Consider the following 23,459-nt stretch of genomic DNA (forward strand, 5'->3'; position numbering starts at 1 on the left):
TTAGACCTGTATTCATCATGCGTTGAATGGAGCTCCATGTTTTGTTTGGCGTGTTCATGCCAATAACATCTCATAACCCGGCAGCCAGAGGCACAACTACCTATTTCAACAGGGGGGCTATGCAAGATACGACTGTGGGCCCCCCTCCTTTCTCCCGACTGACTTTTACTCAAATAGTTACGGATGTTTTAAACCCGTAAACAATAATGTCGGCTATAACTATATATATTATTTGAGTTGCACCGTATATTGGATTTAGATCGGTAGTTCTTAGCCTTTACTGCAGTCTGCACCTGTTTTGGTTCTCAATCGTAAATGTTTTTATAATGTGAATAAATACACAGGGTTTGATGAAACAAAGTAGTTGTACTTACATGCCCGTGCTTAATTTGTGTTTTTGATGATTTACCTTCTAAAAAAATCTGGCATGTCTTGTACCCCCAGGGGGTACGTGCACTCCAGGTTAAGAACTACTGGTTTAGAGGAAGACAGTCTCTCAGTGACAAATATTGAAAGGTGTCAATACTCGCAATTAAGTGATCACGCATCTTGCTTTCATGCTGGCCCCATCGGTCTAAGATTTTCTCAAAGTGGGTGGATCGTGCAACTCTATGCTGCTCTATTGATATGATAGCGAGATGAGTTAATAAGGCTTGGTCCATGATTTTTTTTACGAATACTTTTTCTTATTTTTTTCACTTATTTATAGTCCATGGAGATTCACAAACCTGTTCATTTGGAATCAAAATAAATAAACAGACAATACTCCTTCACATATCTGTCCATCCACGTGAAAATACGAGTGTGTGTGTTTTTTTTACGCATGCATTTTGCCACATGGCCTTCTGAGGGCTTAATGTCAGCAGCATTGGTTCAACACAAGCAAAGTCTGGACCGATTTTGACATTCAACGTCTCATCAGCAGTCTGGTTTGCTAGAACCGATGCTGGTGAACTGCCAGATGTTTATAGGCCAAGATCCTCTTTGTTAAATATGGGTCCTAGTTGGTGAAAAACTATGTAATACTCGGCACAGAATATTTCATTGGGGTTGTTGTGGAGATTATAAGCAGACAGTATCTGGATGCATTGTATGTTTGTCCAGCCAACTAATACATGCCATATGAATACATGTTTGGATTTAAGTATGTGCTCTCTTTGAAATTCATAACAAGGTACAAATACCTAAATTTACACTTACATAATAACATATTCCTTCGTGCAACTATAATGTTACGTCCTTGGCATAGACGATGGATGAGCCATCACGTCTCTTCGCTGGTTGCTGTTTGTGTGGTTGCTAAGGCTATTAATATAAGTCGGGCGCGATTTGAACTATTATGAACTATTATGAACTATTGTTCATTTTTAGTCGGCATCTTGCAATTCACCCCTCATTGTCGGTGTTGTGATTTGACTCGAACAGAATTAATATTTGTCTCGAGTTTACCATCTCGCTTGTATCGTTTGCGGTTTATTCTACCTTGTGTGTGCAGTATTATTCGCTCCATTCGCCTAGATGTAGCATGAGCATAGCATTTGCATACATTGTTTTCAGTGAAATAATTGGCATGGTCCATCTCATAATAGAGTTCTGCAGTAACATTTTATTATTTTAATACATGTAAATATTTTGTACCCGTGTTTAGGTTTGCAGGATTTGTTTTGTACACGTCGAAACTTTCTCCATTCTTTGGCTTGTCTCTAAAATGACAAAATGGCCACACATGCAGTTGTTTTGAGATGGTGGTGTGCATAAGGCTGAGAGCACATATTTGTGTGTCGTTAAATCTAATGGCAAACTGCTTGCGTGTTAATTTTTAAACCAAATTTTTCAAGTTTCCGAAACTATCCAAGTTTTCTCCAGGCCCCAGTGTACAAACTCCCACTACACCGTCCCTAACTGCCCGGAGCATCGGCCTGTAGTAAGATATATTAATATTGTTGTATAACAAGGCAGGGTTAACTAAATTATGGCCACGCATATTTTGCTACTGGTTTTAAATCGCGCGCTTAGGGTCGATTGTAAATCAATAAGAGCTGTTGTGTTCACTGCGATTGCTTTAGCAAGACCGGTCTCCTCCCACTGTCAGCAGCACATCATCTGCAGTCGTCGAAGGGTGTCATCAGTGCTGCTTGCAAATAAATCGCCACCGCATTAATCTATATATATAAAATCGCGAATCTGTCTGTCTGTCTGTGTGTGTGTGTGTGTCCCCGGACCATACGCACTTTCATTGGACGCCGGTTGCCCCTGGCAACGGCTAGCGACGCCTTCGCCGCTTTCATTGGACGGCGGTTGCCCCTGCCAACGGGTAGCGACGCCTTAGCCACGGGCTGCAGTTTCATTGGACGGCGGTTGCCCCTGCCAACGGGTAGCCACGCCTTTGCCGCTTTCATTGGACGGCGGTTGCCCCTGCCAACGGGTAGCCACGCCTTCCCAGCAGCCGGGTGGACGCCATATTTTTTATTCCCGTTAAAAATAGGCGCACACATTAACACGCGACTCTGACGTTAATTCAGCAAAGTTTCACGTCCTCTTCACTCCCCCCCCACCACAATGTGTGCAATTACTATTATAGGCTCGGTTGATTATAAAATTATAGCGATTACACAGTATTATTGTAGCGCGGGGGGGGGGGGGAACGCCACCCGTACCCAACGTCAGCCGGGTGGGAAAATCAGGCGAGGCCGGAGGCTCTGCACGGTGCACACCCACCACGCAACTCTGAGGTAAATTCATCAAAGTTTCACGTCCGCTTCACTCCCCCCCCACCACAATGTGTGCAATTACTATTATAGGGTCGGTACATAATAAAATTATAGCGATTAGACAGTTGGATTAGCCATGTTTGTTTGTTGTAGTACAGACTTAGCCTCATCACTTTCATCTAAATTGTCTTATGGTTGTTATTCTTTGACTTGCATCCCACTGGGATTTTTGCACACAGCGTTGAAATACGCAGTTTTTTTCTGGAAGACTGCCGTTTTTTCCTCCAATTTTCTCTTGCGTGTAATCACTTTAAGATGTTTCGTGTTCTTTTTTTATTAGTTGCGGTTGTACCACAGTCAAGAGCCGCATGACTCTCAGGGTTATCTATATAGATAAAAAGGAAATTTGTGAATGTGTGTCTGTTAAAAATGTTTAACGTACTTCCCCACATGCAACACACTTCAAATTTGCCATGTGGGTACCTTAATAAGTGTACACCATGCTAAAATTGTAAAAAGAGACTTTTTATTTTTATTTGGGGTGGGGGGAGCGCAATAATGCATATATTTTGCACGGCAAGTGAGCTGTCACGTCACATCTCTGTCATGTCAGCCGCGCATGTGGAAGCGTAACGCAGTGTGCCTGCTCATCTCACCACCCCCCACCAACCCTCCGCGGCGTGGCTACAGTGCCATAAAAATGTCTTCCAGTTCTAAGGCGTTGTTCGCAAAGCATTGCTTTATTATTTCAGTCGTTTACTGCCGTACGCACCCTGAAAGTTGTGTGTGTCTGCTGCAAGCGTGTGTATGTGTATCTATGGATGCGTGCGCGTATGTGTGTGTGGGGGGGGAGCGGAACCCGGCGACCCAAATTCGATTCCCGCTCATGGCCACCACCGGTGAGCATTATTTTTACCGCTCCTGGGCCTCCCCTAGGGCGACTCAGCCTGAAACGAGTAACTGGTGTGGTGTGTGAACATCGCCACTGGGAAGACAAAGGCGGCCGGGCGTGCTGAATCCAAGACCCGGGCGAAGCCGGGTAGTAAAGCTAGTGTTGTATATGAGCCTTGCAAGCCTTGTGAGGCAAGGCGTGCGCCTCTGCATTTGTGAGTTTTCTTTCGAGAAAGGTCGCCTCATGTGGAGGCTGTGTAATGCCTTGTGCTCGTGGAATAATATTGAATCCTCTTGGCATTTACAAACCGTTCACTTATGGAATTAATGTAAATACTTGTTTTTAATTCGCATTCTAAATATAACTGCGCCTAAATTATAATCTTGTTCGCTTGGTTTTAATTTTAATTCGTCTTTTTTTCCATCTCTGCATTTGGATGTATTGGTGGTACACCGGTGCAGCATTACACACCGGTTCTCATAAAACATTCTGACGATGTCCCTGTTGCCTTTGAGTGAGCTGCAAACTCTCAATCTGAAGTTACCTTTGATTCAGCAGCTGCTTTCCCATTTGAATGTGTGGCGACACCACGAGTCGTAATCTTTTTATGCCACCGTCCGCCAAGAAATTATTCTGGAAATGAATCGAGGAACCGTCCGACCAAGTCTAGAGCACGAGGAGTCAAATCTGCTTTTGGAACAGGGAGCAGACAATCGTCATCAAGCTGGGTGCTGCTATACGGCAACAGACTGAAACTTCGTGTTCAGCTACATCTCGTGATGTCGACTGCTTCGACATCACGAGAACTGATTTTGAAGCACGCTGCAATATTTTTTGACCAGGGTTTCGAATCGCGGGAAAATAAATATTTAGAAAAATGTGATTTTTGTTATATACCACACAACACCAAAGGTTAAATTTTAACTTAAAACTTTCGTGACTGCAAGAATTCATATTTTTTGGTTCTTTCGGTAAAGTCACGTAGATAGAAATTTTAGAGAAAAAAAAGTTAATAAAATAAAATGTATACACTAATATAGACTGTAGTCTGGTTCTTAATTGGAGTGAGTGTACTTATAATGTAATCTACATTATAGACTGCCAGTACACTCACCAAACTTAATAACCAGGCGACAGTCTACATTCGTTTTTTTTACTTTTTGGTATTATAATTTTTCTTTTTCTAGCTACGTGATTTTACCGAAAGAACCAAAGAATATGTACACCAAAGGTGTACTGCCAATATGTTCACTTGGTGATTCTGTCTTCCTGGTTCTTTCGGTAAAGTCACGTAGAAGGGAAGTAATAAAATAATAAAAATAAAACATAATAAAATAATTCTCACGACGTTTCGGCCACAACGCAAGCAGCCGTCCTCAGGTGAAAACCAGGTCTGTCGAGGCGACAGCGTCTGAATGAAACAGCACACGTGCTTGGAGCATATATATAAGCTGGGTTGGAAGGGGGAAAAAGAGCGCCTTGACAAAAGAATATGCATATCAAGAGGCATTTAGCATATTTATGGGAAATGCAGGTATGTGATTAGTATTACTCATGCCCGTGCATTATGCAGGATTAGCAGCATCAAAGGGAAGGGATATGGGAAATGCAGGTATGTGATTAGTACTACTTATGCCCGTGCATTATGCAGGATTAGCAACATCAAAGGGAGGGGATATGGGAAATGCAGGTATGTGAATAGTACTACTTATGCCCGTGCATTATGCAGGATTAGCAACATCAAAGGGAGGGGATATGGGAAATGCAGGTATGTGATTAGTACTACTTATGCCCGTGCATTATGCAGGATTAGCAACATCAAAGGGAGGGGATATGGGAAATGCAGGTATGTGATTAGTACTACTTATGCCCGTGCATTATGCAGGATTAGCAACATCAAAGGGAGGGGATAGGGGTAGCATTAATAAAGGGAAGGAGTGTTAATAGTATGTAGCTGCAGTAACTAAAACCACCACGTAAACAACTAAAGTATAAACTACATAGTATCATCAGTATACTAAATATACTCTACAATAAGCTGAGTTACTAACAGTAAGTAATACATTACAATTCTACGTCGTAAAAAATATATAATATGCTTCCATCTAAACTTTATTCTCTTACATCACACGAGTCTACACCGTATTATATACTGCCATAGACAAACCCAACATTAAATTATATACTGTATTGCTATAAACCTTATACATTGTAATATTGCACTATGTATTATTCTACCCACCCTAATGTATATCACACTGCTGTATATTGACTATACAATTACGATACTATATATTACTTTGTACATTGTATTAAGCATATAAATTTTATACTATTTGTTATTATACACTGTACCATTGACCGTCATGTGAAAGATACTAAGAGGAAGAGGGATTCTGCTTTGTTTGATATTGCTCTACATTGACTGCGCTCTCTGGATATTTAGATGCTTCAGACTGTGAGGCGCACACCCAAACTTTGGGGTAATTTTGACCAAAAAAAACACATTTCTTGGTTGCAGCTGATCTTCAGCCGAGATGGGCTGTGCACTCTGTGGAACGAGATGGTGAAGGATGGTGAGGTGTCCTTCGTGTACTGCGATGGACCCCAGAATTCCAACGAAGCGGCGAGTCCCAAAGGTAGCGTGCGTTATGCGTTCACGCAACTCTATGCTGTACTATTTTATTTTACCAGGTAATGCCCACTGAGCTATGTAGCTCTTTTCAGATGTGACCTGTCCATCACAAATGATAGTTCAACGAAATTACTTATCACGTGGAAATGTATAGCATCTAAAGTCTCTAAACGCATGTTTCTAAACGTGGAGGGAATAATCGGAAGACCCGAAGAAAAATCGACGGGACCACGGGGAGAATATGCACACTCCAAATATACAGGCTTTCAGGGTCTGGATCGAACTCATGACCTCATGCATACCAGGCGAGGTAGTTAACATCTCGCAACCATGGCACCCAATCTCTATTTCTTCTTGCTGATGGTTTCTCTGCACAACTCCTCATCGTGCTTGTTGCACCTTGACACAGGAGTCGCCCAGCGGTAGCGCGTTCACTGCCTCTTCCAGAGCCCTGCCGTTCGAATCCTGCAGGCCACCCTGGTTAATACTGCGGGTGTAATAACCATAAACTGCGTGCCATCTGCCTCACAGTGGACGGTAGAGATCCTGTGATGTCCTTCAAAATGAGAAGTCCATCGTGTGGCCTGCATCATTATGTCCAAGTTTGCCAAATTCGAAAATTTACAGGAATACCCCGATGTACGCCCTCCCGTTTTACGTACTTTCACTGTAACTTACTCAACTTATTGATTTACAGTCCCGTTTTGCGTTGTGGTACCTTGCCATAAGCTAATCGAGATTTGCAAACTTTACCATGAAGACCCAAATGGCTCTCGCTGCCTGGCAACATTTGAGGAGCCAGATGGTGCCCAAGCTTGAGTCTCCCTGATTGACTTTAGTCTTTCATACGTGTACCCGTACTCTATTCATATTTTGTTCCTCACATACCCTATTTATGGCAACAATTTTTTTATACAAGATTACACTTTTTTTAATGATAAACAACTAATAATACATATAGTGTAATGGATATCTTAAAATATCAATAATATACGCTTTTTACACCGATTGTTGCACAGTACAGATGTGCAATTGGTCACTGAGCATCCTCTATTTATGTACTGTACCATGTTACGATTCATCGCCCCATCTCTTTGCTTCGATTTAAGTCCTTTCGATTTGCGTTCTGATTTTCAGGAACGCATTCTGCGCGTTAACCAGGGCATGGCATTACCCGCAAATTTCTCAATTGGGGTTGTACACAGCAACATCACCACGTACTGGCAGTTTAATGGCTGGATTTCAGGACAGGTAGTGAGTCACCTTGTGCCCACAGGGGTAGCAAGGATGGCTACCCGTCGCCCTTCCAAATACTTGGAATGAGATGCCACGCAAGTCCCCTCGTCACGTGTAACGTGGTCCGAGGGGCCCGGCGTAGAGGAGGGCGGCTCTGTCAAAATCATTCTCGTTATGATGATCATTGTCGCTGTCGTCATCGCCATCATGACGAGAGTGTGCACATGGGCAGATGAAAGCCGGGAGTCGCAGTCGAGCTCCAGGAAGGAGGAGGCCAACGAGCGCGAGAAGGAGGAGGATGAGCTGCAGGCCCCGCCGCGCCAGGCCCGCGCCATCATGGACTCGTGGGTGTGGGGGAAGCAGCCCGGTGCGTTCACGGCCCCCGTGCTCCCTGCTCGTAAAGCGACCGATGGGCACGGTACACATAGTGTCCCCGGATTTAAACCACAGTCCCTCATAAGAAAAATTGTAGGTGCACACGAGGCAGACTGCGTTATGCATTGCCGTGGAGCATTGTGGGTACATTTCATATACGAGGACAAAGTTCAGTTTCTCCACGTACAAATACAATAATTTTTATCCATCAGCCTATTGGCTTCAACAAACCTGACTGCCTGATGAGACCCAGAAGGTCAATACTGGTACAGACTTGATTTGTTTACACACATCCTGTTTGATAATATTAGTCTGCAAAGAAAAAAGCTGATGAACTGAAACTAAATAATTAAGACACAGAATGGAATTCTGCTTAATATATAATAAATATAATGTGCTAATAATATACAACTATATAATGAGCTTGCATTCTTACAGAGATAAGGGCAGAGGGTTCTCCATTTAGTATTTTGTGCCCTCTGATTGCTGGTGCTCCTTCATTAGTCTCGACCGCCAGTTGTCGAGCCTTCGAGCGCCGGTCGGCTAGAAGAGCGGTCTGTGTGTCTCTCTCTTCCCCCTCTCACTCCCCCTGCTGCAGACATGAGCGAGCTGCGCGAGTGCCTGCAAGTGCTCGTGAGCGAGCAACAGGATATGGCGGCACAGGCTGCCTCCAGCACGCTGTCGGCTGCCCGTCTCCGCCAGCGGCTGCTCATTCTGGAGCGCTACCTGCTGGCGCTGGGCCGCAGCCTGCCGCCGTCACCCGCCTCGCCCGCCGACGGCGCGGGCACGCCCAGCGCCACCGCCCCCTCCGCCACCACCCCGAACGGCGGCGGCACGGGCTCTGTTGCGGCCGCTGCCGCTGTTTCCACCGCGGTGACCGACAAGTGCGGGTGAGGCCCAAGGTTAACTTGCGGCCTTCGCACAGGCTCTCCTGCGTAGAGATCAGTTCGTACGATCCGCTTGAGATGTTGACGTCGCCTACATGCGTTTTGACACGTAGGCTTTCGCTGACCAATATTATCCATAATAGAGATTTTTGTTGGGTTAAATCGCGTGACTATAAATGTGTCATTAAACCCGCCACCATCTGACACAGCCACTTAGTAAGGTTTGTTGCGTAAACATAACGTGCCAATTAGTTACTACTTCAGCACACCGGTGTTGTTGGAGAGTAAACCCACAACGTTTACAATTAGAGTACCGTGACGTTTCGTCGGGTGATTATCCAGAATTGCAACGATGTACAATTACGTCTCCCAGTGTCTGTACAAAAGGGGAAAGGGTGAGGGACACGAGGCGATATTGGGGAGCTTTGTCCCTTGTTTTTGTTGTTGTTTTCCAGCATGCGGGCAGTGGGGAAGGGCGTCGAGGGGCTGGCTCGCGTGGGCTCTCGAGCTGCCCTCTCATTCGCCTTTGCCTTCTTGCGCAGAGCCTGGCGTTCGGGTTCGTAACCTCCCCTCCGTGTCCATGCGTGAACGTGCACACGCCAGGTGTTTGTCCGTCATTGGTTGTTTGTTTTCGTTATTTGTGTACGATCAAGTCTAGCTTGATTTTGTTGTCACTGCCAGATACGGCTTGGATTATATTTAAAGGCAGGTCAGCGTTGTACAAAATAAATTGTCTCAGCCTTTGCTCTCGTTTCCCCAAAGAACTGTATTCAATAGTTTATTCCTTCTGTGAGGAAATATTTACCATTTCCAGCAGCGGCCACACACTGCTCGCGGTGCAAAGCTAATCCAGAAACGTTGCTTCAGCTCCAGTGGCATTTGGCTGCGTGGCAGTGCCTCCATTATCAGGACCAAAGGCAGAATTTGTGACTTGAGAGTGAACGCAGGAAAGTTGTTGGCCTTGTCCGCCGCTTGGGCTGTAAACGCAGGTGGGCGTACATCTTACGAAACCTTGGGTTAGATGGAAGGCTGTCATTTGTCAGGAAATCTGTGGTCAATTTTGCCCCGTGGCTGCTATATTTAAGCGGTGTTTAGCAATACAAATTTATAATTAACCCATTTTAGATGTTATTTTGACTTTCCACTGCTGAAATCCTTATCTGTGCCCGTATTGTACACATTCCACCATGACCTCATGAACAGGCTCCATAAACCATGATGTTCTCAACTTCAGGAGTTGACACAGAATGCTGTGGAATGGTTTTATGTCGGTTATTTGAACTTGCTCAAAAAGCTCGATGTTAGACCTGTATTCTTCTTGCGTTGAATGGCTCTCCATGTTTTGTTTGGAGTGCTAATGCCAATAACATCTCGTAACCCAGCAGCTGACGACCTATTTCAACAGGGGTGCTATGCAATGTACGACTGATCCCCCCTCCTTTCTCCCGACTGACTTTTACTGAAATAGCTACAGATATTTTTAACCCATATCCAAGAATATGTAGGATATAACTATATATATTATTTTAGTTGCACAGTCTTACAGTCACAGTATTAATACAAAGATTTAAGGACAATATTCAATGCCGGCCCATTGGTCGAGGATTTCCTATCTCATGCTCACGGCCACCAGCACCAGTGACGATTACCTGAACCAGTCTTGGGCCTCCCCTGGGTCGATTTAAACTTCAAATGAGATCCTGGTGCGATGTATATACATAGTCACTCGGGAGACAAAGGTGGCCGGGTGTGGTGCTGGCCACCCTCCACCTTGAGTGCCGTACCGGCCTTCATAGCTTGCTGCTCTCTAACAGCACTTGCCCCAACAAGTCTGTTGTCTTTTCGAGTGCAGGCGAAGATGCGGACCTGTGCAGCGAGCTGCTGCAGGAGTCGCTGGATGCACTGCAGGCCTTGCCCGAGGGCACGCTCTTCGACGAGACCAGCGTCTCCGCCGTGTGGCTGGAGGTGGTGGAGCGAGCCACCAAGTTTCTGCGCTCCGTCGTCACTGGGTGCGTGCCGGGGGACCCCCCCACCCCGCCACCCTCACTCCCACCCCCACCTCCACCTCGCTTCACGTTTTCCTCGCCGGTCCTGGTGGCCGTGCTGCACGCAGGCCCGTCATCCGGAACCGTGGAGGCGTCGGGGGTTGGTCGATCGCACAGCTGTTGTGAACCTCCCTACCTGCCGCAAGCGTCGGCAGGAGAGAAAGTGGATTAACATCTTTACATCCGGATGTTCTCCGGGTGCTCTGGTTTTCTCCCACGTGTATAAAGGCTCTTGTGATTTCGCTGGAAATGTCTTGGGTGACGTTGGTGCCAACTCACCGCCTGGTTACGCTCGTCTGCATTTTCTCGTGCCTCTTAATTATAACGAAAAACTTTACAAGTTTGTGATTTTGTTTTAGAGATTGTTTCACGTTATGTATTTTGTGTTCTTTTCCCCATTTTTTTCATTTATCCCATTTACACAGGCTGCCATGTAAAAAAAAAAAAACATAATTACAATATGCATGGTGAGGTGTGATTGAGAACTTTTCTTATACCATGCTTTGACCTACTACAGTTGTAACCTAATTGCAAAACTTCACAGCCTTCTGTGCGGTATCCTGTTCTTTAGGGGTGTCACGGTGGCGAGATGTTCACGACCTCGTCTGGTATACAGGAGGTTGGGGGTTCGATCCGACCCTGACACCTGTATATTTGGAGTTTGCATGTTCTCCCCGTAGTCGCGTGGATTTTTCTCTTGTCGTCCGGTTTTTCCCTCCACATTTAGAAACACGTCTTTAGAGTATTTGGCTGCTGTAAATGTCCACTTGATAAGCCACTCCGTTGGGCTATCGTTTATGGCCAGGATGCTTCTGAAAAAGAGCTATATAGCTTAGTCGGGCTTACCTGGTAAAATAAAAAATAGTTTAGTTTTTTTAGTATAGTTCAACACGATACTACCAGTTCTCGGAACTAAGAAATGCCAGCCACTTGAGCATAGATGCCGATTCTCGGACTTTCCGGGTCACGTAGGGTTGCCACCTGGAACCGTGAGAGTTGCAGGCCAGTTGACCGCGTCCATCTGCTCCGATCTCCTGCAGTTCGGAGAGCTTCCACCTCTCTCAACCCCATGCCCTCCAATGTTGGTTGCCCACCTCCGATTAGCACGGTTTGCTACGTACGGTGCAAAATAAGTTCAACACGTACATATGTCTGTCCAGCTTGGTCTGTGTCGACTCCACCGTTTATGCCGGTCTTGTTTGCCAGTCTGCATCCCTTCGCCGAGTGGGTGTGTTTTTTGCCGGCGCGAGACTGACGCGGAGTTTGGTGACACGCGTGTGCCCCCTGTCGTGCAGCGACGTGCATGGAGCCGCCAAGGGCCCTGGCGGGATCCCCCCTCAGGACCAGCACCTGGCCCTGGCATTGCTGCTCGAGCTCGCGGTGCAGAGAGGAACGCTCAGGTACTGCCCGGCCAACGAGTTAACGTGTTTATTTTTATCGAGCTTGGTCATTGCAAGAACTTGGAAAAGAGTCTGTGATGGAATTCATAAGCCGAGCGGTGTGAGGGGAAAAAAGTGGAATGAGAAGTGTTGTGACCTGCATTATGGTGAGTTGGTGAGTGGGTAGGTGGGCAGGTGTCTGGTAGACCAAGTCGCCAACATGGGTGGAGGAATCGGCGAGTGAAGTTCACGGGAACAGTGGCCATGGTAGTAGCGCTGGAGGAGTAATATAGATTTGACTGACCACCAGTGAGCGAGCGACTGGGGTGAAATTCATAAGTGCTGTATCATCATTCAACCTCGACCAATGATAGTATACGAGTGGGTTGGAATGTTTGTTGGTCATGTATGTTTGTTGGTCAGTGTCATCCTAGCCATGATCAATCTGCTGCTGAATGAAGGCCTGCCTTCTTGTCGATCTAGACAGGTTCTGTTTCTTTCCGAGACTGCTGTTACCTTTTGCCGCCCGTGACTTCAGGTTTTTCTTCTCGGGTTTTCCCCCTCTGTGCGCTGATGGCCCGGCTTTCTGCTCCTCCACTCGGTTTGTGCAGCCAGATGCTGTCGGCCGTGCAGCTGCTGCTGCAGCTTTGGGACAGTGGCACGAGAGAGGCGGATAACGAGCGCTCGTCCGAGGGCACCAGCGCGCCCCTGCTGCCTCTGCTGCGCCGGCTGCACCACATCCAGGCTGGCAAGGAGCCTGCCGCCTCCAAGCAGGACGAGCCACAGGCAAGCACCCGCCTCCCGTACCGGCAGGTTGCAAAAGGGAGCACAGCGATTTCTGGAGAGGGGTAACCAGCCGGCGACTCTCGCGCCTTTAGGTTTTCCACCTGTCCTGGTTTGGCCCGGACAGTCTGGAAGTTGGCATCCGTTTTCATTCACTATGGATAGGAATTTAATTAAGTAACAACTATCAATCAACGTCTGAGTTGTAAGTCTAGCTGCTGGCTTCAAGAGACAATGCGTGTATCACACGCGTGCCCTCGGAGAACACTGTCAGTTGGCACAGGGAACCACAGACTTACATAGACATCCATACAGAGACCTATACATACAGAGACCCATAGACTCGCAGCGAGACCCAAAAATTCACATAGACCCACATACTCACACAGAGACCCATACAGAGACTCATAAACTCAAGTAGAGGCTCATAGACTTACATAGAGACCCATAGACTCATGATCTGTTCCACTCTTGTGCCGCAGTCACATTTGGGTGATAGTTTGTGGAAGGGTGATTGCGTTTGCCGCGGCCAGGTCGAGTTCTATGCAAGGCAGCCCACGGCTTGCAAGGGGGCCGTGAGCCCCCCCGTGGCTGGATGGTGGTGGTGGAATCTGCGACGAGGGGATTATTCGGGATGATGGTTCCGCTCGTCTTGCGTGCTGCCCGGCGTGCGGTTGAGTCCTGCAATGTTTTGGAAAGGCTTTATTTTCTTCTGCGTTTGGGTGGCAAGGATCGATTTCTACTGAGACCTGTTACCGGTATTGTGTTGTTGAAGTTTATTGCAGCCGACTGCACAGTTTTGATAGACCTAGGCTGACTGAGAAATATGTCTGAATTTTGTTTTGTGGGAACGGTGGCAGCCCTGCCGACACGGCCACGGGAGGGATTGCTCATTGGCAGTACGATTTTTGTGGCTTGGAGAACCAGAGGGGGCAGGGTCCATTCTCACTGCGGCTGGAAATCATGTGGCCTGGTGCCGTGTGTGTGCGCGCAAGGGAATGGTGGTATCGTGGTTAGCGCGCAACTCTACGAACCGGCGTTTCAAGTTCAATTCCTGCTCACGGCCAACACCAGTGACAATTATCTGAACCAGTCCTGGGTCAACTCGGCCTCAAATGTTTACCTGCTGCGGTGTGTAAAAACATCGCCGCCGGGGAGGCAAAGATTGTTGGGTGTGGTGCTGGCCACACATCCCCTCGTGCACAGTGCCGGCCTTCATAGGTGCTAGTTGCGAACAGCACTTGCCCCAAAAGTCTGTTAAGGCTATACGGGGGGAATCTTTGTCTTTGTGGGGCACAGGTGCTGGTGAGTCCGCTGGGCCCCAATGAGAGCTTCCTTCGCTACCTGGTGCTGCCCCAGGACAATGAGGTAGAGATCGACCTGCGGCAGACGGCCGTGGTGATCATGGCTCACCTGGACCGACTGGCGGCGCCGTGCCTGCCGCCACCCTGCAACGCGCTGTCCTCACAACCGGTGAGGCTCCTCCTCCCTCGCCCTCCAATTCATGGCCGTGTACCATTTTGGTGGCTAGGAGATGTTAACTACTTCGCCTTGTATACAGGAGGTCGTGGGTTCTGATCCCAACCCTGACGCCTGTATATTTGGAGTTTGCATGTCTCTCTGTGGTCATGTGGATTTTTTTCCGAGTCCTCCGATTTTTCTATCCGCATTTAGAATCATGCGTTGAAAGTATTTGGATACTGCTATACATTTCTACATAATAAGCCGCAGCGTTGAACTATCATGTGGCCAAGTCACTTCTGAAGAAGAGATGTATAGCTCAGTGGGCCCTATCTGGTAAAATAAAAATAGTTTAGTTTTTACTTTGAGATAACGCATGCTTGGCCCTCCAGGATAAAATTTTAAAGGTTTATTCGTGCAAACTGTAGTGTTGGAGCCATCGGCCAAGATTTCTTGAGAGATAGAGGAGTAAAGCGCGGTTGTTTTGGGTCTAATTGCTATTTGGCTTCATTGTCGTACTTGTTATCCTATCTTTTAGTCATTTTTGGTGACCCCTCTCGCAAACGAGAGGTCCATCCTCGTCTCTTTAGTTCTCACCTGGTTAAACAAAATCACCGTGAAACCTGAAACATGCAAGCATAAGGCCTGACTCGTTTTTTGCCAAGTGCCGCGTGCTGGGTTGTTCTGATCGCCCTCCCTCACGCGGTGCCCTGCAGGGGGGCGGCCGCTTTTCCCAGCTCGTCCAGGCCTGGGGTCTCCTGGACTGGGGCGGTCAGACGCTGCCCCTGGTTAACGGCCCCATGCAGGTGGAGGCTCTCTCAGAGCTGGGCCTGGAGCACATCGCTTGCTCCGAGAAGTGTCTCCTGGCGCTCTCCAAGGACGGCAGGGTCTACGTGCAGCCCTACCACGGCGAGGTACTGCGCCCGCTACCTCACCGTTCTTGTCAACAACTCTTTCATCTTTTTCTGAATGCTTCTTTTGCCACCCACCCTCGATCTGACTGCTGGCTATAAGAACGTCCGCGGGGCATTTCTACCACCTGTGGTGGCGATTCCTATGAAGCAGTTGGAATATGTTTGATGAATTAAAACAATGAAGTTGTCCTCACAGCTCTTAACCGATTCACAGCTGGTTCCCGGGAACCGGCAATGATGCCTTCGTCATTGTGGCTGGGCCCCGATATGAGTTGACGAGTTCACACGGGCGAATATCGCTGTTGTTTGTGGGCCACACCCACAGCACACACAGGATGCGTCTACTGCCACCTTGTGGCAATAGCTAGAGAATAAAAACATTGCACGAGGAATAACCAAGGTCGGGCCCTATTCACCCTGCAGATTCTTCACCAAAAATCAAATATGACCACTCCCATCTACATGCATGTCATGAATGGCTAGCTGCAGGGTGACCTGCATTTGATTCACCCATGGCTGTAAAATGGGTGAAATGAGACCACTGTTTACGTAACTTTGCTGACCGAGTTTGACTTCGTACACCTGGCTCTAGTGGAGGCCACTCGTTTACCAAAGTCTGCCACGTCGTGAAGTCGCTCCGTTTCTGGCGGTGCCGCTACCGCGACGCGCGTGCCGCCTCGCCCGCGTACCTTCACTCTCGGTGCCTCCTGCGTGCGCGTACGCAGCAACCGCCGCAGCTGCTGGAGGCACTGGCGGAGCACGTGGTGGTGAAGGTGGCCACGCACCCACAGGGCAAGCACTTCCTGGCCCTCTCCGCCGACGGGGACGTCTGGTCGTGGGGCTGTGGGGAGAGTGGCTGCCTTGGCCACGGGGACCCCTGGTGAGCCCCTCGGTCCGTGCGGTGGCACTACAGGGAGGGATCTTCGTCTTTGTTGTGCGCACCGCAGCCGGGGCGGACTTCCCGCTGCCTCGCACCAGGGAGTGTCGCTCCTCGGTAGTGGGCAGAGAAGTGACTCACAGCGGCTGGTACGTTAAGCAGCCATAACTGTAGCAACTTGGAGCGGTGCCCAGCTCCATCGCTTCAGCTCTCATCACCTCGGCTTTACGTGCGCTGTAGCCAAAAGGCCTTCACCACCCTTGCAGTGTGCCAAGCCTGGCGTCGGTGCTAGAATGATGTCGCTGCTGCTTAATGCTGAGAGGCACCTGCTGTTGTTGATGTAAATAAATTACAGTATCGTCTCGGCAAGCCTACCTTGGTCCGAATTGACACCGAGGAGTCCAGCAGTCGTGAGGTTCTCTTTAGTCGAGTCGCAGGTCTCCCGTAGTTTGTGCTAATGCCTGAGGCCTGGTCGACCAGTGTCACCGAGCTCGATCTCAACGCAGAGTCGCATTCTTACTTGCACCGAGTATTATCAATTAATGAATTTTTTTGTATTCTAATAGTTGACTTCTTTATCTAGGAGAGCCACACTCAGCCGTAGGACTCTTTTCAGAAGGGTTCCCCATTGGGTTTTTATTTTAGGATATTTCATCCATTTGGTGACGAGTTGTGTTTATTATACAAGTTGGAGGAAACCGGAGCACCCTGAGAAACCCCATGCCTTGCGCGAGGGAGCAACGCTCTATCTCCGTAGAGATGGGAATAGATGGCTATTAGTCCACTTGCTGTACTACTGCCTTCTCTGTGCGATGATCCACCAACTCTCGCTGCTACCTCTACAATTCTGGATTATCACCGGACATGTGCTGGTTAACCGGGGTTGCGTTTGTGCTGGGTTGTGTGTGTGCGAATGTGTGTGCACGCAGTGTGTAGGCTATATGGGGGAACTTTGTCTTTGTGTGTGATGGAGAGCGGTAGTGCAGTGGCTAGCGCACGCTACGCTACGAACCTGGCGATCCGAGTTTGATTCGCACTCACGGCCAACACCAGTGATGATTATCTGAACCAATCCTAGGCCTCATCTAAGTCGACTCGGCCTCAAATAAGTGTGTAAACAATCACCACTTGGGAGACAGGCGACCGGGCGTGTACCGTTGCCGGCCTTCATAGGTGCTCGCTAATAGCACTTGGCCCAAAAGTTTGTTGAGGCTACACGAAGGATCTTTGTCTTGTGTGTGCGGGTGCCGCGGCAGTGCGGTGGACGAGCCCAAGATGGTGGCGGCGCTGTCGGGCCGTCCGGCCGGAAAGCAAGTGGTGTCCGTGTTCTGCGGGAGCACATACAGCGCGGCCATCACCGCCGACGGGGAGCTCTACACGTGGGGGCGTGGCAACTACGGCCGCCTGGGCCACGGTGACCTCGCCGCTCTCTCCTCTCCCCTTCTTCCTTCGCACTGCGCCACTGCTGCCCCCTTTTCCAAGCGCGAACAACATCGCTCGATCTGAGAACCGCGTTGCGCTCTCATTCGTAGCGAACTTCGATGGTGCCGTTTGTTGCCGTCTTTGCCCAATGGTCTGTTAAAGACTACCTGGGGTATCTCTGTTGTGTGTGTGTGTGCAGGCACCAGCGAGGACCAGAGCACCCCCACACTGGTGGCTGCCCTGGCTGGGCTGAAGGTTATCGACGTGGCCTGTGGCACCAAAGACGCACAGACCCTAGCCGTTACGGATAACGGTGTGTGTTTTCTTGTTGTAAATTACTTTTATTGATCCAACCACGGGGGGGGGGGGGGCGCAGACAACCAACGTGGACGTGTAGGACCTTAGCGTTATGTGGTACGTGCGTCAGATCCCTTTTCTTCGGGGAAGGAAAGGGGAAAGAGGAGGGAGTCGGTCTCAACGGTGCGTGTTTGACAGACGTGTAGTGAGTCCAACTGAGTCGCAGACATTATCTTGGGAGTAACACTATTTATTCATACGTAACATAACACAACCTATGCTCGGGTCTCGAATGCCCATCTAACCACGCTATGGCAGAACTAAGCAGGGTTCGCTATCCCGGTCCGGACCACAAGCTGGGTCCCTGACCGCGTGGCGAGAGGCTTCTCCCCGACGTGGATCTTCGAACACCAACACGTGAAGAACCCCGAGCTCCTCACGGAGCTCTAGTTACATGCCCCCGGGCTGGGGCTGGCTCCACCCTCAGCCCCGCCCCTAGCCCCGCCCACCTTCCAGGCTTCTCGAGCTCCCTCTCGAATGTTCCCGAGAGCTCTCCGGAACCATGTGACCGCCCCTCGGTCCCCCTCCACCGGTGGCCCCTCTCCAGTATCGTCTGGTCACGTGACAACAGGTCACAGCCAGAGCGTCATGCCCCAGGGTAACCCTGGCTCGCTGACGCTCGTTCTCACTACCTCACTGGGAGCCGGCACCGCACGCTGCTCGCTGTGCCTCCGCGCTAACCAGCGCTCACCCAACCACCGCTAGTGTTGGTACTGCAGCCCGCAACCCGGGCTGCCCGCAATGACAACATTACCGGCCGTGACTTCGCAAGTCCCGGCACCACACAGTGACAAGTACAGTCACTACAGACGCATTCATCGCTACGCTTGTTTATGCAGGGAAGCCTCACCGAGTCTCAAGGATCTTTTTTTTTCAGGAGGATTCTGCTAAGTATTAGCACTGTGAGGGTGATGATTGCTACCAAGTAAATGTCAGCTTTTTTCAATGTGTGGCAAATATGGGTCATGATGCCGGCGCTAAATGGCCTGCTCTGTTTTGCATAACGTCACGAGGGTTTTAATGTCCACTGAAGCAGACGGCACGCAGTATGATGCTGTTAAAATACACCCATTGTCTTAAGTTAAGCGCTTAATGTGCCAATAATTATTCTCTCAGCCCTCCTGTTGTAAAAAAATTTGCACGACCAAATTTAGGTAGGGTGGCGGAGGGTGACCTAAAAAAAATTGCAAGCTCATTACATGGCCTTAAACAAAAATAGCTACGGGCAGTCCCTAACTTACGACCAGGTACCATTCCTGAGACATTTTTGTAAGTCGAACACAATAATATACTGCATTTAAGTGCACGTATGGTGAGTGTTATAAATGTGTTATGGTGCAACAAAAAGGGAAACATTGTTAAACTCATAAATAAGAAAAAACGTTGAGCATTTGCCAAATCAAATAGTTTCGTGGTTCGGTTCGCAAATGCGAGTTCACCTTCGCAAGTCAGATGGTTCAAAATAATTATCTTATGGAAGCTCATTTGTTAGAACAGATGTTTGTAAGTCGGGTGTTGGTAAGTCCAGGGACTGCCTGTATTACAAATGGCAGTGTCGCCTTAGAGCCGTGCGTCGTGCCAGGTTAAACAAATGTGTCGACTTTGGTCGTCGCTGGCGGCTCCCCCACCCCCACCTTCCTGCAGGCCAAGTGTGGTCGTGGGGCGACGGAGACTACGGGAAGTTGGGGCGCGGCGGCAGCGACGGCTGCAAGACGCCCAAGGCCGTGGACAAGCTGCAGGGCGTGGGCGTGGCGCGTGTATGGTGCGGCTCCCAGTTCTCGGTGGCGCTGACGCGCGACGGCTGCGTCTACACGTGGGGCAAGGGCGAGCGCAAGCGGCTGGGCCATGGCACCGAGGAGCACGTGCGCTTCCCACGCCTGCTCGAGGCGCTGCAAGGTACGCGGGGGGCGTCGCTTCGTGCCCCTGGGCACCCTTAAGTATGGAGGGGTGCTGACGGTAGGGATTATCCAGGTGAATTCTACGCATGCACATGTATGTTGAACTTCTTTCGCACCGTACTTAGTCAACTGCGCTAATTCGAGGTGCGGGGGAAGAGCAACCAACTATAAACACGTTTATTATTTAGGCTAAGGTCTGAGGCTTGGTCGTCCCAGTGTCACTCAGCTCGATTTCAACATGCAGAGTCGCATTCTTACTTTCATGAGGTAGTATTTATTTATTTACATTGATTGCTATTTTTATTATAACATAATTTATTTACCCAGGAGGGTCCAGCATTGGATTTTTATTTTAAGATGTTTTCAACCAATTGGTGATGAGTTTAGTTTATTATACAAGTTGAAGGGAACTGGATCACAGGCTTGTACAGCCAACATCTCTAAAGCTGATTGAGTATATTCAATATGATGCTTAATTAGCCACTGAACCATATAAACTAAATTTCTGCTACTGCTCCTGATGGCAGTAACGATGATGGGGGTGCGGACGATGGGGGTGCGGACGATGGGGGTGCGGACGATAATGTGTGGATACTGCCGCCGGAGGAGAGTGAGACAGAGATGAATGTAATGATTGAGAGCTCGCTGTCTAGTCGTCTGCGAGAAACGATGCGAATGGTTTCCACTGTTGGCGCAGGTGAGAAGGTACTGGATGTGGCCGTGGGCAGCACGCACTGCTTGGCGCTCACGGAGGAGGGCCTCGTCTACAGCTGGGGCAGCAATGAGCAGTCGCAGCACTTCGACACGGCGCTCAGCAGCAAGCCTCTGCCGACGATGCTCGCGCTGCCCGACACGGATCGCCACCGCGTCGTTGGCATCGCGTGCGGCCCGGCGCAGGTGGGGTGGAGAACGTTTGGGTGGAGGGATCGGTGGGGGGGGGAGGGTATCGGGGGTGGGAGGGAGGGGGGAGGGTATCGGGGGTGGGGGGGTGGGGGGAGAGGGTATCGGGGGTGGGGGGGTGGGGGGGAGGGTATCGGGGGTGGGGGGTGGGGGGGAGGGGGGAGGGTATCGGGGGTGGGGGGGTGGGGGGGAGGGTATCGGGGGTGGGGGGTGGGGGGGAGGGGGAGGGTATCGGGGGTGGGGGGGAGGGGGGAGGGTATCGGAGGGTATCGGGGGTGGGGGGTATCGGGGGTGGGGGGGAGGGTATCGGGGGTGGGGGGGTGGGGGGGAGGGTATATCGGGGGTGGGGGGAGGGTATCGGGGTGGGGGGGGAGGTATCGGGGTGGGGGGGGGAGGGTATCGGGGTGGGGGGTGAGGGTATCGGGGGTGGGGGGGTGGGGGGGAGGGGGAGGGTATCGGGGGTGGGGGGGGAGGGTATCGGGGGTGGGGGGGAGGGTATCGGGGGTGGGGGGGTGGGGGGGAGGGTATCGGGTTGGGGGGGGAGGGTATCGGGGGTGGGGGGGTGGGGGGGGAGGGTATCGGGGGTGGGGGGGGGAGTGTATCGGGGGTGGGGGGGGAGGGTATCGGGGGTGGGGGGGTGGGGGGGAGGGTATCGGGGGTGGGGGGGTGGGGGGGAGGGGGAGGGTATCGGGGGTGGGGGGGGGAGGGTATCGGGGGTGGGGGGGAGGGTATCGGGGTGGGGGGGGGAGGGTATCGGGGGTGGGGGGGTGGGGGGGGGAGGGGGAGGGTATCGGGGTGGGGGGGGAGGGTATCGGGGGTGGGGGGGGGAGGGGGAGGGTATCGGGGTGGGGGGGGGGAGGGTATTGGGGGTGGGGGGGTGGGGGGGAGGGTATCGGGGGTAGGGGGGTGGGGGGGGAGGGGGAGGGTATCGGGGGGTGGGGGGGGAGGGTATCGGGGGTGGGGGGGAGGGGGGAGGGTATCGGGGGTGGGGGGGAGGGGGGAGGGTATCGGGGGTGGGGGGGAGGGGGGAGGGGGAGGGTATCGGGGGTGGGGGGGTGGGGGGGAGGGTATCGGGGGTGGGGGGGTGGGGGGAGGGGGGAGGGTATCGGGAGGTGGGGGGGGAGGGCATCGGGGGTGGGGGGGGGGAGGGTATCGGGGGTGGGGGGGAGGGTATCGGGGGTGGGGGGGAGGAGTGAGGGTATCGGGGGTGGGGGGGAGGGGGGAGGGGGGAGGGTATCGGGGGTGGGGGGGGAGGGTATCGGGGGTGGGGGGTGGGGGGAGGGGGGAGGGTATCGGGGGGTGGGGGGGGAGGGTATCGGGGGTGGGGGGTGGGGGGGAGGGGGGAGGGGGGAGGGTATCGGGGGTGGGGGGGAGGGGGGAGGGTATCGGGGGTGGGGGGGAGGGTATCGGGGGTGGGGGGGGAGGGGGGAGGGTATCGGGGGTGGGGGGGGAGGGGGGAGGGTATCGGGGGTGGGGGGTGGGGGGGAGGGTATCGGGGGTGGGGGGGTGGGGGGGAGGGGGGAGGGTATCGGGGGTGGGGGGGAGGGGGGAGGGTATCGGGGGTGGGGGGGAGGGGGGTATCGGGGGTGGGGGGGAGGGGGGGAGGGGGGAGGGTATCGGGGGTGGGGGGGTGGGGGGGAGGGTATCGGGGGTGGGGGGGTGGGGGGGAGGGGGGAGGGTATCGGGAGGTGGGCGGGAGGGCATCGGGGGTGGGGGGGAGGGGGTGGGGGGGGAGGAGTGAGGGTATCGGGGGTGGGGGGGAGGGGGGAGGGGGGAGGGTATCGGGGGTGGGGGGGAGGGTATCGGGGGTGGGGGGGTGGGGGGGAGGGGGGAGGGTATCGGGGGGTGGGGGGGGAGGGTATCGGGGGTGGGGGGGGGTGGGGGGGAGGGGGGAGGGTATCGGGGGTCGGGGGGAGGGGGAGGGGGGAGGGTATCGGGGGTGGGGGGGAGGGTATCGGGGGTGGGGGGGAGGGGGGAGGGGGGAGGGTATCGGGGGTGGGGGGGGAGGGGGGAGGGTATCGGGGGGTGGGGGGGGGGAGGGTATCGGGGGTGGGGGGGGAGGGTATCGGGGGTGGGGGGGGAGGGGGGGGAGGGTATCGGGGGTGGGGGGGTGGGGGGGGGGGAGGGGGGAGGGTATCGGGGGTGGGGGGGGGTATCGGCTCACAGTTCCAAACCTGAGAGTTCCACTCTCTCCCCCTCTGCTCCCCCCTCTGCTCCCCCCTCTGCTCCCCCCTCCTGCTCCCCCCCTCTCTACCCTGCTCCCCCCTCTGCTCCCCCCTCTGCTCCCCCCTCTGCTCCCCCCTCTGCTCCCGCCTCTGCTCCCCCCTCTGCTCCCCATAAACGAGTACCTGAAACGCTGTATCAGCATTGCGGAGAAAAATTCAGCTTGGTGTGGTGATGGCCACACCACGCCCTTGTGCTCCCTATCAGCCTTGATTGGTGCTCGCTTACAGCTAAACTTAACTTTTTATTTACCAGGTAAGGGCGCACAGAGCTACATAGTACTTTTCAGAAGCGACCTGACCACAAATGTTAGCTCAACAAAGTGGCTTATGCTTACATTTATAGCAGCCAAATACTCTAACATTGATTCTAAATGTGGAGGGAAAAAAGGAAAATCCATGCAACCACGGGGAGAGAGACATACAAACTCCAAATATCTAGCAGGCATCAGTCGGGATTGAACT

General features: G+C 51.7%; 1 protein-coding gene across 6 annotated transcripts in view; it reads left to right on the plus strand.

Annotated features, from left to right (window-relative positions):
* HERC2 (HECT and RLD domain containing E3 ubiquitin protein ligase 2) overlaps positions 1–23,459 on the plus strand; it is a 156,604-nt gene that overhangs the window by 9,663 nt on the left and 123,482 nt on the right. For all 6 annotated transcript variants that reach the window (XM_061563689.1, XM_061563691.1, XM_061563692.1 and 3 more), the window contains exons 3-16: positions 6,125–6,242; positions 7,707–7,841; positions 8,448–8,739; positions 9,192–9,292; positions 10,589–10,745; positions 12,077–12,181; positions 12,772–12,946; positions 14,243–14,416; positions 15,121–15,318; positions 16,044–16,198; positions 17,452–17,609; positions 17,817–17,930; positions 19,619–19,870; positions 20,570–20,769. In XM_061563689.1, the coding sequence (XP_061419673.1) occupies positions 6,125–6,242; positions 7,707–7,841; positions 8,448–8,739; positions 9,192–9,292; positions 10,589–10,745; positions 12,077–12,181; positions 12,772–12,946; positions 14,243–14,416; positions 15,121–15,318; positions 16,044–16,198; positions 17,452–17,609; positions 17,817–17,930; positions 19,619–19,870; positions 20,570–20,769 (2,334 nt within the window). The remainder of the gene's footprint in view (positions 1–6,124; positions 6,243–7,706; positions 7,842–8,447; positions 8,740–9,191; positions 9,293–10,588; positions 10,746–12,076; positions 12,182–12,771; positions 12,947–14,242; positions 14,417–15,120; positions 15,319–16,043; positions 16,199–17,451; positions 17,610–17,816; positions 17,931–19,618; positions 19,871–20,569; positions 20,770–23,459) is intronic.

Source organism: Lethenteron reissneri, chromosome 32 (assembly GCF_015708825.2).
Source record: "Lethenteron reissneri isolate LAM-NWPU_2019-01 chromosome 32, ASM1570882v1, whole genome shotgun sequence".
Lineage (NCBI taxonomy): Eukaryota > Metazoa > Chordata > Hyperoartia > Petromyzontiformes > Petromyzontidae > Lethenteron > Lethenteron reissneri.